Source organism: Stegodyphus dumicola, chromosome 5, assembly GCF_044657685.1.
Source record: "Stegodyphus dumicola isolate Sdum_Otavi_A_Nest chromosome 5, ASM4465768v1".
NCBI lineage: Eukaryota > Metazoa > Arthropoda > Arachnida > Araneae > Eresidae > Stegodyphus > Stegodyphus dumicola.
The window spans coordinates 120,061,320-120,077,219 of record NC_140772.1 but is presented as its reverse complement, the minus strand read 5'-3'; the positions used below and the strand labels follow the sequence as shown (position 1 = coordinate 120,077,219).

Genomic DNA, 15,900 nt, shown 5'->3' with positions numbered 1-15,900 from the left:
CAATTTGGAAAAATATACGCCGTTTATGGTGATTCAACGCAAAATGCCGGTTTGAGGCTAATATCGCGTTCGTGACTAACGTTCCTTTTGGGATAATAAATTTTGTATAAAATACAACATCTAACACTCCACAGAAAAAAATAATTGAACTTTAATGAAATTTTCGTGATTGCCAGATTATGATTATAAAGTAGTAAAACTTCATGAGAATGTTAATAATACATTTTTTAAATATGAGAATTAATAAATTATTGGTTTGAAAATTCTTTTTGTGTACAAATGTAACAAATTTATGAATTAAGGACTCTAGTAAATCTCAAAAGACTACGACTTAATGGCATTTAAGATAAAAAAACCTCACCCTCAAAGTATCCTAATTTATTTATTAATCGAGTCCTCGAAGCAAACTCAAAGTGACGTCAAATACCGCAAATTTTCGAATTAAATATCTCTGTTAGATTTTGTGTAACGAGAACCAAACTTCTTGTATTTTATTTTTGATAATAAATATCGACTCCTCTTTAAGAATATTTATGGACATAATGTATTTTATTACTTTGCGTCCGCTAACTATTTATCAGGAATAAAAACAAATGTTATATCTTTCCCAGGTAGTCTACTTCACGGCTCTGTTTCCATATGTGGTGCTGGTGATCTTATTCTTCCGAGGGGTGACGCTGCCCGGTGCCAAAGAAGGAATCCTTTTTTACGTCACGCCCAACTGGAGCCGATTAGCTACAGCCCAAGTATGCCCTATTACCTAAATTAGAAAAGAAAATTTGACAATAAAATCTGAAATTAAAGAATATATTCATTTTCACTTTGATATATTTATTATCCTACAGCGCGAAACCATTTTTGTTTGAAAGTATTGAAGAGCTGAAATATGTTATATTTTGATATGTTAATGTAAAAGCAACTTTATGATTCGTATTTAATAGCAATATACATTTAATAAGAATAGAAAAATTAAATAAAATAGAAAAAGTAGATGAAAATATAAGAAACTGTTTTCTTCTCGTCTTCAATAAGCTCACTCATAATCTAATTCAGAAATTTCGGCAAAATTAATATTAAAATGTCTATATATCTTCTATATTCCTTGATTATTCCTGAGTCGTGTCCTACTGGCGCATATTATAGATATATCTATTGTATATTTATTATAGCGCAATAGTTAAATTTAAATATCTTTTCCTTCTTAACCTGATTTACTCTAAATCACAATTACTCGCATTTATATTTAAATTTGAATTAAAACTTTAGATATTTAAGTTAAACTCTCCAAACTTTTTATTGTGTAACAATACATTCCTATTTTTAAAACGTAAGGAAATGTCGAAAGAAAGCTGATATTTTATAGCGAAAACGTTAATCAGTTTTTGTATGCTTTACTTGGTGTTTTTATCTTCAAAAACAGCCCTCTGTATTGTCATTAAACTCAAGTACATTTTAAAATTTCTAACTATTTAGCAACTACTGTCATGGATATTAAAATAGTACCAAAACGAAATACTGACATAAATGTCCTTAGCAAACAAATGCTGACATTGGATTATTCGGAATGTGTGTAACATTCTGTTTTCATCTGATCAATCTAACAATTTAAAAATTTGGACGGATTATTTCACTAACAAATGGAAAGAAATAGTATGATTACGTTGCCTGCTTATGTGTATGTGATGTATGTTTTAAAAATTATATATATATGTAATATTTCCGGGAGTAATCAGCTTGCAGTCGTCGCGGCTGAGAGTGAAGACATACAGATGAAGACAATAAAACATAAACTTGATGAATTTCCAATCTTTATTTCTACGCAAATAAAATCATCTCCATAGATGCTTATTCAATCATAATGAAATCCGATAAATTGCTATTTACATTGATTCGTAAAATTAAGACGCAGGCACTTTTGACGGGGAAGCAAAGCGAGGAGATATTAGCAAGGTGGAAGCCAAGAAAAGGATGACGCAGTTTTTATTTCCAAACAACATTTATGCAAAGTACTTGTAGAGAGTACTCTACGCTATGATTGGTTAATTTGTGATATTTATATAATCATCGGAGATTCACGAATTTGGGAGAAAAGAATGAATTTCAGGGAAGATCCTAAAATTGCGGAAAGTTAATTATAGGTTGCCTGTTCGCGCAGAGCAAAGCCATCGCATTTTTTATATTATATAGTATATATATAATATATATATAATATGAAACGTATAAGATACTTAATTGGCAATAGTCCTTTAAATTCCTAATTTGAATTAAAAGACAATTCCTTTCGCTTTTGCATTGACATCACTGTTTCCCTACAGTATTCCGCATTGCTGCGACTTTTTATCCAATCATCATTTAGCATTTAAACAAAGAATTTTCGAGTATGAATACTTTAGCTGTCTTTACTCACTCTCTCTTTAAGATTAAGATAGCACCGAGATAGGATGAAATAAGCAATCTTGCTGTCAAGATTCTCCCGCGGAATTTCATAAGCAAATAGACTTGTATTTCAAACGTCTGTTTAACTCATTCATACTTCCTTGAACAGTGGAAATTGCGAAGATCGTTCTCATCCCCAAACCGGGGAAAAATACAATTAAATCAGTTGGTTACAGGCCCATAGGTCTGCTACCAAGATTGGCTAGAAATTACGAAAGTGTAATCTTCAAGACAATGGAAACTTAGATGTATTTGCTTCCTTCCGAACAATTTGGGTTCAGAAAAAGCTTCTTTACCACCGAGCAGCTTAGGCTCATTGAATTTGTAGGGTCAGCTTTGCGCTACAGAAATAATACCGCCTTACTCATGTTACTCATCGTGGCGAAAGCTTTTAAGCTTTCGAAAGTGTGTGGTACGTGAGGCTTATCTACAAGCTCATTCAACTGAACTTCAGTAAGAAACTCATTAAACTGATCGTGTTCTTCATCAAAGCGATTCCAATAATACAAGACAATTTATGTTCTTTATCAAAGACTGGTCATGTTCTTATCTTTATTTATGTGGAAGTTTTAAAGAACAGTCTGACCTCGTCTCATTAATGCTGGTGTTCCGGAGGGCTTGAGAATTGGACCCATTGCCTGTTTATTTGTTGTGGACTTCCCAAGGCTCATTTAGATAACGATCAGTCTTTTATGGTGTAACGAAGACGACACAGTCTTAGTTGTTCAGTCAGTTAAACTAACCATGCTATTAAGAAACTGCAAAGTATTATTCCTTCGACAGAAGAACGGTGCACAAAATGACAAATCTCTGTTAATGCGTACAAGTCATAACTATTAATCATACGCAGGAAACTGGAGAATATGCCTGTTAGCAGAAAATTATCTTTTTAATGATGGAATCCCCCCAAATCAGCAAAGTCAAATATATGGGTATCGCACTGAATGAAAAAAATGAAGTGGAATGATCATATGAACAACACTCGAAGCAAAGACATAGGCGTTATAAATAGCCTAATGCCGTTAATTGGGAAGTATTCCAATCTCGACGTAAAGCAAAAATAATCTATTGTATATTTTGGTCCTCAGATCTGTTATCACCTACCCTTCACCCGCGCGGGGAACTATACCTAGAAATAAAATTTGCAAGCTGCAGAGGTTGCAAAATCGCTATCTAAGTCTTGTTACAAACGCACACTATTATGTCACCAAACAAAGGCTTCATTAAGATCTTAGAATTCATAGCATAGAAGATTTTTTAACAAAGATATTAGAAACTTTTACAACAGACCAAGAATTGTGACCATCTAAATGCTTTCAAAATTTTTGATTATAAGGTTCTCAGTAACGACAGTGATCTCCGTCCATACTCTGCTCACCTCACTCGTGATTCAAACTTCCCTACCTAACCCCTGATGAATTGTACATATGTATACAGCTTCTGTTTATATTACATTGTTTCTTTTGTTGCTGTAGCTGCTGTACCTTTAGTACTGATGTTTATAATATTTACTGCTGATCTCGTACTGTATTGTTATTTTGTATTTTTAGTATTGCATTTTAGTATACCTGTTGTATTGTTCCCGAAATTTTTACATGAAGATACTTCGCTCTCTCGCTTTTTCTAGTCTTGCCGTTTCATTGTCCTAAGATTTGCCTTTCACAGGCCTTGTGACTTTTGGTCACCCCTTTCCTCTCATCCTGCGTCCCTCCTGGAAGTTTCACGGTCCAGACTGATATTATGTTATGCGCCCTTTTGATTTTATTCTATCGAGCAGGCGACACGCCGGACACTCGCGGCAATATCATTTGAGTTCAGTTCAGTGAACTCTCTTTTACCGCTTGCAATGTTCTGGTAACTCACATCTCTTCACTAAGCTATATTTCTCCGTTGTTTAAATATAACTGCGTAATTTAAAATTGTGGGCTGAAGATTTCCCCCAATATGCGCTGTGCCATACCTTATTAGAGATGTTACTTAAAAAGATATATTGATAGGAATTGTTCATATTAGCAAGTGATTTTGTGATACTTCGAAAGAGTCCCAGTTATCTACTATGCCACAGAATCAAGCTATCCTCTATCACCTCGATTCCAAACACGACGGTGTTTTCATTGTCTAATATACAAACTTATATACTACCCTCTCACATATATTCTCGCCTGCTGATTAAATGATGATGTATAACACAGCCGACTGAACTGCAAATTACGATATTTTTTAATTTGTTTTCTAAAAGCCACGCAGGACTTTTAATATTATATGCGTATATTAAGTCATGTAATTCAGTGTTACATGTGTGTAACACGAGTTTTATATACTGGCTGTGCTAAGTGAAGTTTAGTGCAAATGTTGATAGCGGTAAACAATAACAAGCTTTGAAGTATTAATCTGAGATAATGGGATTTATTTGGTCAGTTTTTTCCGCTTGATTCATAAAGGCGAAGCTCATTAAACATGTAGAAACTTTCAGTTAATTTAAATATTTATGAAATCAGAATTCGGGTCCTTCAAAATTGTGTAATATATAAATACCTAAGCTAATTTATAATTTAAATTGACAATAGCCCCTTAATGCTTAAATTGATTGCCCCTCTTTATTCTAAGAATCTCTTTGTGCCCTACGTCATTTCGAGACTAATCCGTGTCATATGACTCTTACACAACACTGATGATGCAACTAGAACTAAAAAGCCAATAATAAGTTTTAATAATAAAGAGCGAAACTTTTGTTTTTAAATTTTTCTGAATTACCACTGCTTCAGTTTGATACACCTCCATACGACTGCTTCATGTGTTATATGAAACATTTTAACCGAAATAATTCGCAGCTCAAGAGCAAAATTTATGATATCTATTAAAAACATTCCTATTCCTGTGTTTAAAGTTTTGTCTAAAGTAATTAATATATCTTCTTAAATACTATAATTTGCTCTTAGGTATGGGGAGACGCAGCCGTCCAGATTTTCTTCGCTCTGAGTCCTGCCTGGGGCGGCCTCATTACTTTATCCTCCTACAACAAATTCCACAATAATTGTTACAAGTAAGTGAGCATGCTTTCAAAGTTAGAGAGAAATTTCCAAAACTTTTTCTAATGCGCATGCCAAAAGATAAAAATTACTTGTTATATATTTACTTGCTACATATTGGACTGCCAAGTTGCTTCATTTTTCATGTTATATTATTTTTAATCTACATACGTAAACTTTTACACTAAGTTGTTTTTTTAAGGTAGTAAAATAGTATTAGATAGTATTTATAAATTTAAAAGGTAGTTAAAAGTCTGAAGTAGAAGTTATTGATTTAAGTAGGTGTAGAAGTTATATTTAAGTAGAAGTTATTGATTTGGTAGTTACGTGCTAACCGATATCGAAATTTCCGTTAGAGAACTTTGAATAATTTAACTACTTCTTTTAGCGAAGAAACACTACGAAGTTAGTTCCTACAACGATACATTTGGTTTCACCGATCTCTTTCGCTCTTGATTCTCCATTTAGTTATTGCAAGTATATAAATATGTAAAGATCCCAGTCTTGCACAGATTTATCTTACATACAGTTTTAGTTAATTTTTAAAAGTTTTAATGCCACTGATTCCTTTTTTAGGTAATAATTAAATCAAACATCTCTACCGAATGTGATCCAACTGCATTCAATCCCATTTCCTTTTCTTATTCTTATTGCTATTTGTACTTATAAATGATACATTTGTATAATATAATAGTCTTTCTTCAGTGATACAAATGTAATTGCCCACAAATCAGCAAATTAACAATAGTTAGGTGATGGGTTGTAATGACAAGAAGATAGCTTCTGTTTTATTACATAACGAAGCAGCCACATCTGAAAAATTGGGAAAAAAAGGGGGAGACATAAAATGTGAAAAATCTGAAATCTGTTCTAACACTCGCTCCTGCAAACTCATTCCTTTTTGTCTTTTTAGCTTTATTATTTTAAGCGTCATTTTCTTCCCACTTACGCCATATACAGTTCAACAGCAAAATTACAAAATGTTTAAAAAAAGCATACGCTTAGAATTTCCGAAGAAGTGTTAAGTGTAGGAGGACATTTTTCTATTTTTCTTAGTCTTATCTGAGTTTATCACAACAATGTACAGTTTTCTTAGTAGAATGCCTTGCAAAACTTTTTTTCCCTTTTTATTATTAAAGTTTTGTTTGCTAAATTTATTAATTAATTCTTGTTCTTTGCACTTACGTCCCATAAAATTCAGTTGAATAGTAAAATCTTAAAATATTTAAAAACAGCATTTCTTTAGAATTGTAGTATAAGGTCTCGCGTGTTTGAGATAATATTTTAATCCGTACAGTGTTGCGCCACCGCTCGTTCGGAAATCGTTGAATTTGTTAATCAAAATTCATTAAAGGTTTACAAAATATGAAATAGATAATAAAAGAAATTCAAAATTCGGGTTTCCACGTGCCCATGTTCGGGTAAAGAACTATGTTATTCAAAATCTGATGGCTTTATGTACTGTTGTTTTTTCACACTACTACAAATATTTATAGATTCTTGCAGATTCTTCATTATTTAATTTCTATGAATATAATACAGAGCGATAAAATTTTTTGGCTACAATTTGAAACATGATACGTCATTTATAATGATTCAACACAAAATGCCGTTTCGAGACTAAATATCCCATTCGGGACTAATGTCCCTTTTGGAATAAAAATATTAAGAAACCTAACAAATATTGAAAAACGGGGCAAACAAAACAAGCTGAAATGTGAACTAGGTAGATAAGTGAACGGATGGATAGCATAATGTATATATTTAAGAGTAAGATAGATATTTATTAGTATGCTTCACTATGAGTTATGCGGGAGTGTTGTTATAGCTGGAGGAACATAAACTTCGTATGTTAATATTAATTTTAGCCAATGATCATTAACAAAAGCGTGCTTTCCTGAATTTTACCTTATTACTATTTCAGAGATTCCCTGATCGTCTCCATCAGCAACGTTCTAACGAGCATCTTCGCTGGTTTCGTCATTTTCTCAGTAATCGGGTACCTTGCGCACGAGCTCAACGTCGAGGTAGACAAGGTAGTGGACCAAGGCGCAGGCCTGGCTTTTATCGTTTATCCGGAAGTGGTAGCCCGTCTTCCTGTAGCCCCCTTGTGGGCCTTCCTCTTCTTCTTCATGCTACTCACCCTGGGCCTTGACAGCCAGGTAAATCCGAATTTCTTCAGAATTAAAATCGCCTCCTAACGCTTTAAAGTTTTATAAATTTATTTATTCTCTATCATGAATTTCATCAAATATCCCAATTAGGTAGTATTACGAATAAATATTTTAACATGTGTCATGGAAAGATCCGGAGGGTATTGTGATAATGGAATGTGTGGGAAATTTCTCCTATTTCATAAACTCAAAAATATCACACTTTATTACAGACTGAACACGTACATGCTTATAATTAGAAAATGTTGTAAAATTAAAAATCATAAACTTTTATTAATTTCCTTTTTCACTGACAATGGAAGTGACCGAGTTTCTATGGTGCAAAGCCCTTACAAGTATTCTCGACTAGAGGATAGCTATTTTTGAATAAAAATATGATTGTTTCTTTTTCTAGTTTTCCGTGCATTATGATTAAATGAAATATTTTTGTAATTAGCTTAAAAATATCATTCTGCTTTCTTGCATCCCACTGTAATACTCATTTAATCCCTATTAAAAAACTAATTTTATTTACACAAATTTCTTATTAAAAAACTAATTTTTTTATATACAAATTTCTTTTTCCCCCAAAATTAAATAAATATAGATTTGATTAAATGCCTAATATATAATCAAAGAGACATAATTAAAAAATTTCAACTGCATCAAAATATGTCATTTGAATATATCATTTGAATTTTTGCACTATTAGAAAAAAGTATTGCAAATAATCCCTTGAACATCACATCTTGCTCGTATCGGCCCATTATTTCTACAGAAAATGTTTGTTATACTAGTATTGAAGTGTAAATAATATGCAGAAGAATTGAAACAACTTTTCTTTACAACTTTTGGGCATTGTGTGGAAATTTTCTCTCGGTAAATTTCTCCTCAAAGCGTTAATTTTATAAAATATTTACAGCAGATATGACGCTACCTTTGATTTCCTTTTTTACACATAGTGTATATTCAGTTTCCCGACAGTAGAACATTTGAAAATCTTATGGCATTAAATCCAATATCAAAATTTTAAACCTGTAAGAAATTTCCTTTCTGCAAAGTTTAAAAAAATTTGTTATTTTTCAGAATGTTTAAAAGTATGATAAATCACGATGGTGTTTTCAAATGCACTGTAATATGCTAGTAGTCTGCTGTAAAAGTAGAGTAGTAGACTTAGTATTTTTCATTCAATATAAATAAATAATAATTCACAGTGTTTCACAAATAAATGTCACAGATCTCGAAATATACTTTACAGATATATGAATTAAAATGAAGTGTTAGATTATTGTTTAAATTCTAATGGTCAAATAAGCTGAATATTTTTTTACTATATCCAAAAATGAAAGGCGCAAAATTTTTTCTAATTGCCAATACATATATCATTGTTACACTAATATTTACAACATCTTCTTACAGTTTGCGCTTTTAGAAACTGTTACAACGGCCATCTTGGATCATTTTCCTGCTCTCCGTGAAAAGAAGACATGGGTTGTATTTTTCCTGAGCATCTTGGGATATACTGGAGGAATCATTTTCACAACAAATGTAGGTTTTTTTATGCCAGAAGAATTTTAATAATATAATAACTGACATTTATTCTTTGTATTACTATATTCTGTCTAACCGAAAACATTGCAAGCAGTAATATGAATGCGTTTTCTTCTTAGGCTGGTGTTTACTGGCTACAACTGTTTGACAAGTATGCCGCCAATTTTTCTGTTCTTATCATCGCTATCTGTGAATGCCTTCTTGTATCTTGGAATTATGGTATGATAATCTGCAGTCTAATTATTGAATATTTTCAATAACTACATGCTATTTAGCACTAAAAAGAAGCTGTTTATAATTGCAATTTTGAATTCTCATATGAAATATGTTCTCATATTCTGATTCTCAATTTTGGTAATTAATTTTGTAGCATTTCGAAGCATTGCATATAAATTCGAAAGATTGCATAGGAAGTTTTTTTCATATCTTCTTTTTTTTAAAAAAAATTTCTTTTAAAATGTTTCTTTTATTTTTCAGAAAATGTTTTTATGCTTGTTAAAAACTCATCTGACTTGTTTCGAATGTTTCTGAAAAAGTATATGTTTCATTTTAAATTATGAATGATTGCTTTTACTTGAAAGAATAATGTAAAGTATCTTATTTCAATAAGAAAAATACACAAATCTTCAGTATACTTTTGAAGCTCTATATCGCTTAACTTCATTACACAGAAAGAGACTAGCTACGTCCCTAAATTGGAGCTTCGAATAATAATTAACATGTTTGTATAGAATATAAAATATCTGAGATATCTAAGAAGGTAATCGAATTTGGGATTGTTAGTGATGATAATATCAGTAAGCAACAAATCTGTAAAAAATACATTTAAATATATGTTTATATTTCAGACACATATAAAATTTGGACTGACTTTTAATCACAAATTTAACTTGATTTTTTCCTTTGTGTAAAATTATTAAATATAAAACTAAAAACTTGATTAATACATATATGTAAAATAGCAAGACGAACTTTTCTCAGAGATCAATGGATACATCGTTAACTATAACTAGTAAAATCGTTTAATTAATTTTCATTATAAAACAAATAGATACTGTTGCATTTAAATTACAAAGTAATACACATTTTCTAAGCGCAAATTTCAGACAAGCCACAGGTGGTTTAATCCGATTTTGCGAACGTAAAGACTCATCCATTCTTTTCTTAGCCTTATCAATTTCAGATAATTTGGATTCAAAGTGATTATATAATACACTAGTATAATCAAGGTACTAAAAACAAACAACATTAAAATTCTTCCCTGTAACAGTCTTGAACTGAACATGCTTCCACTATTAGCTTTAAAGTATTCTTCCGGATAATGTATTAGTTTTCTAGTATTTAAACTTCATTAATAGTTAAAATGAAATTTTATTTAATTTATTTTTAGACCTTCGTCCTCCTGTTATTTAAATGCTAATATGTCTTATTATTATATATCCAGAAACACTCTAATAGAGCAAAAATGACCTAGTTTTGATAGCTTTTATGGATTTCTTTTGCAATATAAGAGTTTCGTTTTCACAGATTACTTGATTTTCACTGAAATGAAAACAATGAAAACACTGAAACCTGAAAATTTCAAATAATTAACAGGATATTTAAAAGCTTCAGTAACATACTGAAATCTTAAAAAGTAAAACAACTGTGATCTAACCTTCTTATGCTGATTCCAGTTTAAAGCTTAGAACAATTTACAAATTTATCAAAAAACAAATTAAATGTTAAGAAAGGTGATATTATTCAAATATATTTGCCATGTGGATGCTTGCGCTTTTATTTTAGTAAGTAGTATGCAGGAGTAGGGCTGTGTACTACGATGTAATGCTGCAAGTTGCAAACTTCAACTACAGAGACAATGGGGAAATATGAAAGCATGGCAAGGAAAAGCAGAATTAAGGCTCACCATTCGCAGTGTGCTAGTTAATAATATGCAATCTCCTTGTTGTTAATTAAAACTTAATTATTCAAGAAACATAGATGATTCGCTTGATCTGTGGTGCATGAAGTTTGAAACAATTATTTCCTTCAGATAATTTTTATTTTGCCAGGATGCCAAATCTGCTTTCTTAAAACAGTAAATATATCGGAAGATGTTTCTTTCAAGATGAGATTTACGAAAAGAAAACAAAATGAAAACTTTTATATGGCTGATAGTTTTAACGAATGAATCTGGCCGGCGACAAATAATTTGAAATTAATGTGGTAACGTTTTACTGCAAATTAGTATTTTATCTAGAATATAAATACATTATTCAATTAAATAAATGATACCAGTAAAACCTATTGGCTTAATTCTGTATAACGATTTTTTAATGATTAATTTGATGATCTTTTTTCCAAAAGTAGAAAATATTTTACAAATTCTAACTACGGAATTTGATCAATCCTAATAAATAAATTTACAGTTGGTTATAAATATCTTTTAATTATGAATACTAAGGATTTATCTGTGATAATAACCTTCGTAAGCCAAGCTTTGAAGCAGATTAAGATAATTTGTTTATTCATTCGAGATAATTATGTTTCAAATTTCCTTCACGTCAGGTAACCGTTCAAGCATATGACTTCCCTGAGATGCTTTGTTGAACCTAATTAAGCAAAAAATCATTCCTTTCTTTAAAATTTTTGTTCTCTGCTTTTATCTTTTAGAGGTTCTACAGAATTTTGAATGTAATTACATGCAACGTATTTCAGCAGTAGTTGTTATTCTAGTCTTGTTATTCTACTATACTGAATGTAATTATCGTTTATGAAATTCATTTTAGTTTCATTTTTTTCTGCAATACAATATTTGCAATATATTTTATACAGAGCCCAATAAATTGCAATATATTACGTTATGAAACCACGCTTTATTATTTAATACTAATGTGTAGCTTGCATTAGCAAGGTTTTAATTTGCTGAATATCCACTAATTAATTCATACGGCTGTTGAGATTGCAAGATTTTGCTTTAGTTCTTAACAAATTGCTTATAACTCATTGCTTATATGTGATACATTGCTTGCTTGTGATATACTGCTTACAATTCTTTGCTAATTTAAACTGTTAAACTTTACTGTTTAAACTTCTATCATATTTTTTTCCTTTTCAAATCGTAGACACTTTTTCAGACATCATTCATGCAGTAGAGTTTAGGATTCTTAAATTCAGTAAAGCTCACATGAGTAATGGCGTAAATAATTTTGTGATTTAAACAAAAATTGTTCTTTTTTCTAGGTGCCGAAAGATTTCTAAGAGATATCGAAAAGATGATAGGTTCTAGGTCCTATGTCTGGTCGATATTTTGGGCAATAATGTGGAGGATACTGACTCCAGCAACTCTGGTGGTAAGAACACTTTTAATTCCTATTCATTACATTTCACTGTGATAACCTATTTTACTTTTCTCGAAATATTTCTTAGTTATTAAAAATAGGTATTTATATATGTGTATACTTTTATATAATGGGGAATAAGACAGAAATTAACAAAGAGCATTATTGTAAGTTACATAAAATATGCAGTATTTAATTTCGAAGATATGACAGTAAATTTTCCTCATCTAATATTCCGTTAAAATTTATAATGAAACGTGTAGCAAAATTATTTCGTGTGTATCATTCGGCAGAACAAAGTTGTGAAATAGTCACTGTCATTCAACTTCTACCAAATGCATTTTGCTTTCCAAAATAATTACTAATGATAGGTTGAAGCATTAGCTATAGGGAGCCTTCCTCTGTCGTGTTTTGTGCATTGTGTATGCAGTATAAAAATCTAAATAATATAAAATGTTAAATTTCCATTTTAGACTCATTAATTTGGAGAAAAGGTTGTTTTACATGACAGCAACATAAAGAAGTTTTAACGATACTTGAGTAATACAGGGATCGGATTAGCTTCATCTGGGGCTGCTCAAAAATGTTCAAAATAAATTTAAACTTGCATCATCTATAAACTTGTATTATAGATGATTATTTAAGAACGAAAAAACCATTTGAATTGAAATTGATTTGATTAATGTGAATGTTCAGACTCGCATGTAATTTCACTTGCTGTGATCTTGCTTCATCATAGTTTGTGGTGCTGAAAAAGCTTGCTACTGAAAATGAATTTTCTTCACATTGCTTTTTGTCCTTCAAATAAAGTTCGTAGTCCTGTCCTTTCAAAGATCCTACTCCAAGTATGAATGAATTCCTAGTGTATCTATAGCATTTCTCCCATTGAGTCTTATTGTGTATCTTCTAAGAGAAGAACTCAGTAATATGTAATAGTCAACAGAAGAAAGATATTTCATTTTCTCATATTCAAGGAATATGAGACTAGTATTTAGGAAACATTATCCACTCTCTACCACTATTTGTTGAAAAATTTACTTTACAGCTCTCCGCTGCCATAATTATTCCAAAACATTCTTTATTTAGATTCTGCGGAAATTTTCACATTCTAAAAATATTTCCGTTTTAGTTTAATTATCCAGATTCCAGTTACGTATTAATCCTTTAATCTATAATAGACATGATATTTTAGTTGCTTTTCACTCATTCTTGCATCGAAAGAATGGCGATGATGGTTCGTTTCTTGACATTTAACCATTTTTTCCAAGCATAGCGAAAGTATGGTTTCTTTTTCTCCTTCAATGGCATTCGTTTGCACCAAACAACTGATATGTTTTTGAAACATAATTGGTAATTGATGCTAAAATCATACAACGATACACACTTTTTCAATCATCAGAAATTTAAATTCCTAATTTATAATATGTGGGTAATAACCGATTTCAAACTCTTCGCCTTGAGTCTAAGAAAGCCCCCTCCCTAAAAAGTGTTCATTTCAGCCAGTTACTGTCATATTACTTTGAGTGAGCAATGGCAAGTGGGACAGCAGAAAAGTCAAATATGAATATCATTAAAAATAATACTGTGTTTTTTCCTTCCTCTTATTTATTTTATTTCAGTTATTAATAAGAAGCTACTATAGTCTGTTGCTTTAAAATAGGTATTTCAAGGCCATTTCTATTCCTCACCGTTGGTGATTATAACTAGTTGTTATCTTCTCGTTCGCATTTCCACATCATTTGAGACTGTAGTTCAAGTCAGCCTTCATGTGCGTGCTTTTCATGAAATTAAACACCCTAAGCGAAAATAAAATGGGGGAAGCAATTCGACATTTTTTTCCGCTGTTCCGCTTGATTCTGTGTGCACGAGAAAGACGTTTTATGTTCAAATTCTGATTTAATAAAAGGTTTGTTAAACCTTCTAAGACTTTTCAGTTCTTTCCAAACACAGAGATAATTCACCACTAAATCTGTTAGGTTTATTTTAAATTTGACTTGAATTTAAATCGAGGGTTATCTGCCTAAGGGGAGGGATGCCTCTTCATGGCGGATTATCTAAGGGAAAGTGGCTGCTAAGTCTGTTAGGCGTTTATGCTACTCAAAAATAACAAATTATGTAAGTTACAAATGAGAGGAGAATTGCTGAGAAAAGCAAGAAGAAAACATTCTGTCGCAAAAAGAGAGTTTTGTTTCATCGCACAATATTTTGCATATCATAAAAACTCATTTCACCGATTATAGAGCACAGAAAATAAGAATTACTTTTTTTATATATTATTACATTAATTACATAAAAATGTGCCATTTTCATTAATTCATTTCAATTTTTTTTCTGGTGAAAATCTGTGTACTTATTTTTGAAATTATTTGAAAGGCTTTTGAATTTTCTTGGATTCTAACGTGCGGTTCCTACTCCCAAGAAATTCAGACACTTTGAACACTTCGGTAAGATTACCCTTCAAGTCGAAGACTCGGACTTACATAGGCGCGTACTATTCTTCAGGCTTAATTTTCGCATTTATAGTAGAAAAGAAAGGTACTGCCATATTTTCGGAATTTATGTTACTAACAGAAACAGTTGTTTCTAATTTTTATCCTTTTCTCGGGTACAGTACATTTGCCATATATATCCACACATTTTTATTGTTTTCGGTGTCATCGATTTTGTATTAAATTTTGATTCTAATTAGAATGATTTATTTGGATGCCATACAAATATATACGTTGCATTGACAAATTTTACTCCATATAACAATATTAATAAGTTTTGAAAACACGCTTCCTAAAACTTTTCATAACGATTATTTTTAATTAGAAAATATATCGAATCCTACCTCTTGCTAATGGGCAAAATTCTGGTGGAAAATGTTATCAGTTATTTTCATCTACTTCTTCAATAATTATCTACATACGTGCTCTGAAATTCTGATAAAATATTAGACAAATATTATTAGATCGCAAATTTGATTAAGATTTTTTAGTTTTCAAATCTTGTAGAATAATTTCAAAAACGTAAGAAAAGATTGAATTCTATATTATTAGAAAAATCATGGATTCCTCTTAAAAGAACCATGGAACCTCTTAAAAGAACCATGGAGCCTCTTAAAAGAACCATGGATTCCGCCGAAGCTTTTACGATCTACTTAGGGCCTTACCTGTTAACCAGGTCTCTTAAGAATAGATTAAATTTGTTAAAATATGAATGTTTAAAATCTTGGATGCCTGGAAAATATCCAGAATTCTAATATGCAAAGATGGAGCAAAGACCTGAGATTATCTGTTTTGATTTGCAGGTTTCAAACATTTTGTTTAAATATTTAATCTCAATTTGAAGAAGACTGAAGAGCAACCGAAAATAGTTTGCATTGATACTTTTAGGTACTTTTATGTACGTATGGTTTGCCGCTAATAT

The 15,900-nt window shown here is 31.1% G+C and overlaps 1 protein-coding gene across 3 annotated transcripts in view; it reads left to right on the top strand.

The window, feature by feature from the left end:
* LOC118190582 (sodium-dependent proline transporter-like) overlaps positions 1-15,900 on the top strand; it is a 258,842-nt gene that overhangs the window by 225,204 nt on the left and 17,738 nt on the right. For all 3 annotated transcript variants that reach the window (XM_085816989.1, XM_035361343.2, XM_035361336.2), the window contains 6 exons: positions 612-746; positions 5,376-5,479; positions 7,390-7,627; positions 9,038-9,166; positions 9,289-9,388; positions 12,392-12,501. In XM_085816989.1, the coding sequence (XP_085673115.1) occupies positions 612-746; positions 5,376-5,479; positions 7,390-7,627; positions 9,038-9,166; positions 9,289-9,388; positions 12,392-12,501 (816 nt within the window). The remainder of the gene's footprint in view (positions 1-611; positions 747-5,375; positions 5,480-7,389; positions 7,628-9,037; positions 9,167-9,288; positions 9,389-12,391; positions 12,502-15,900) is intronic.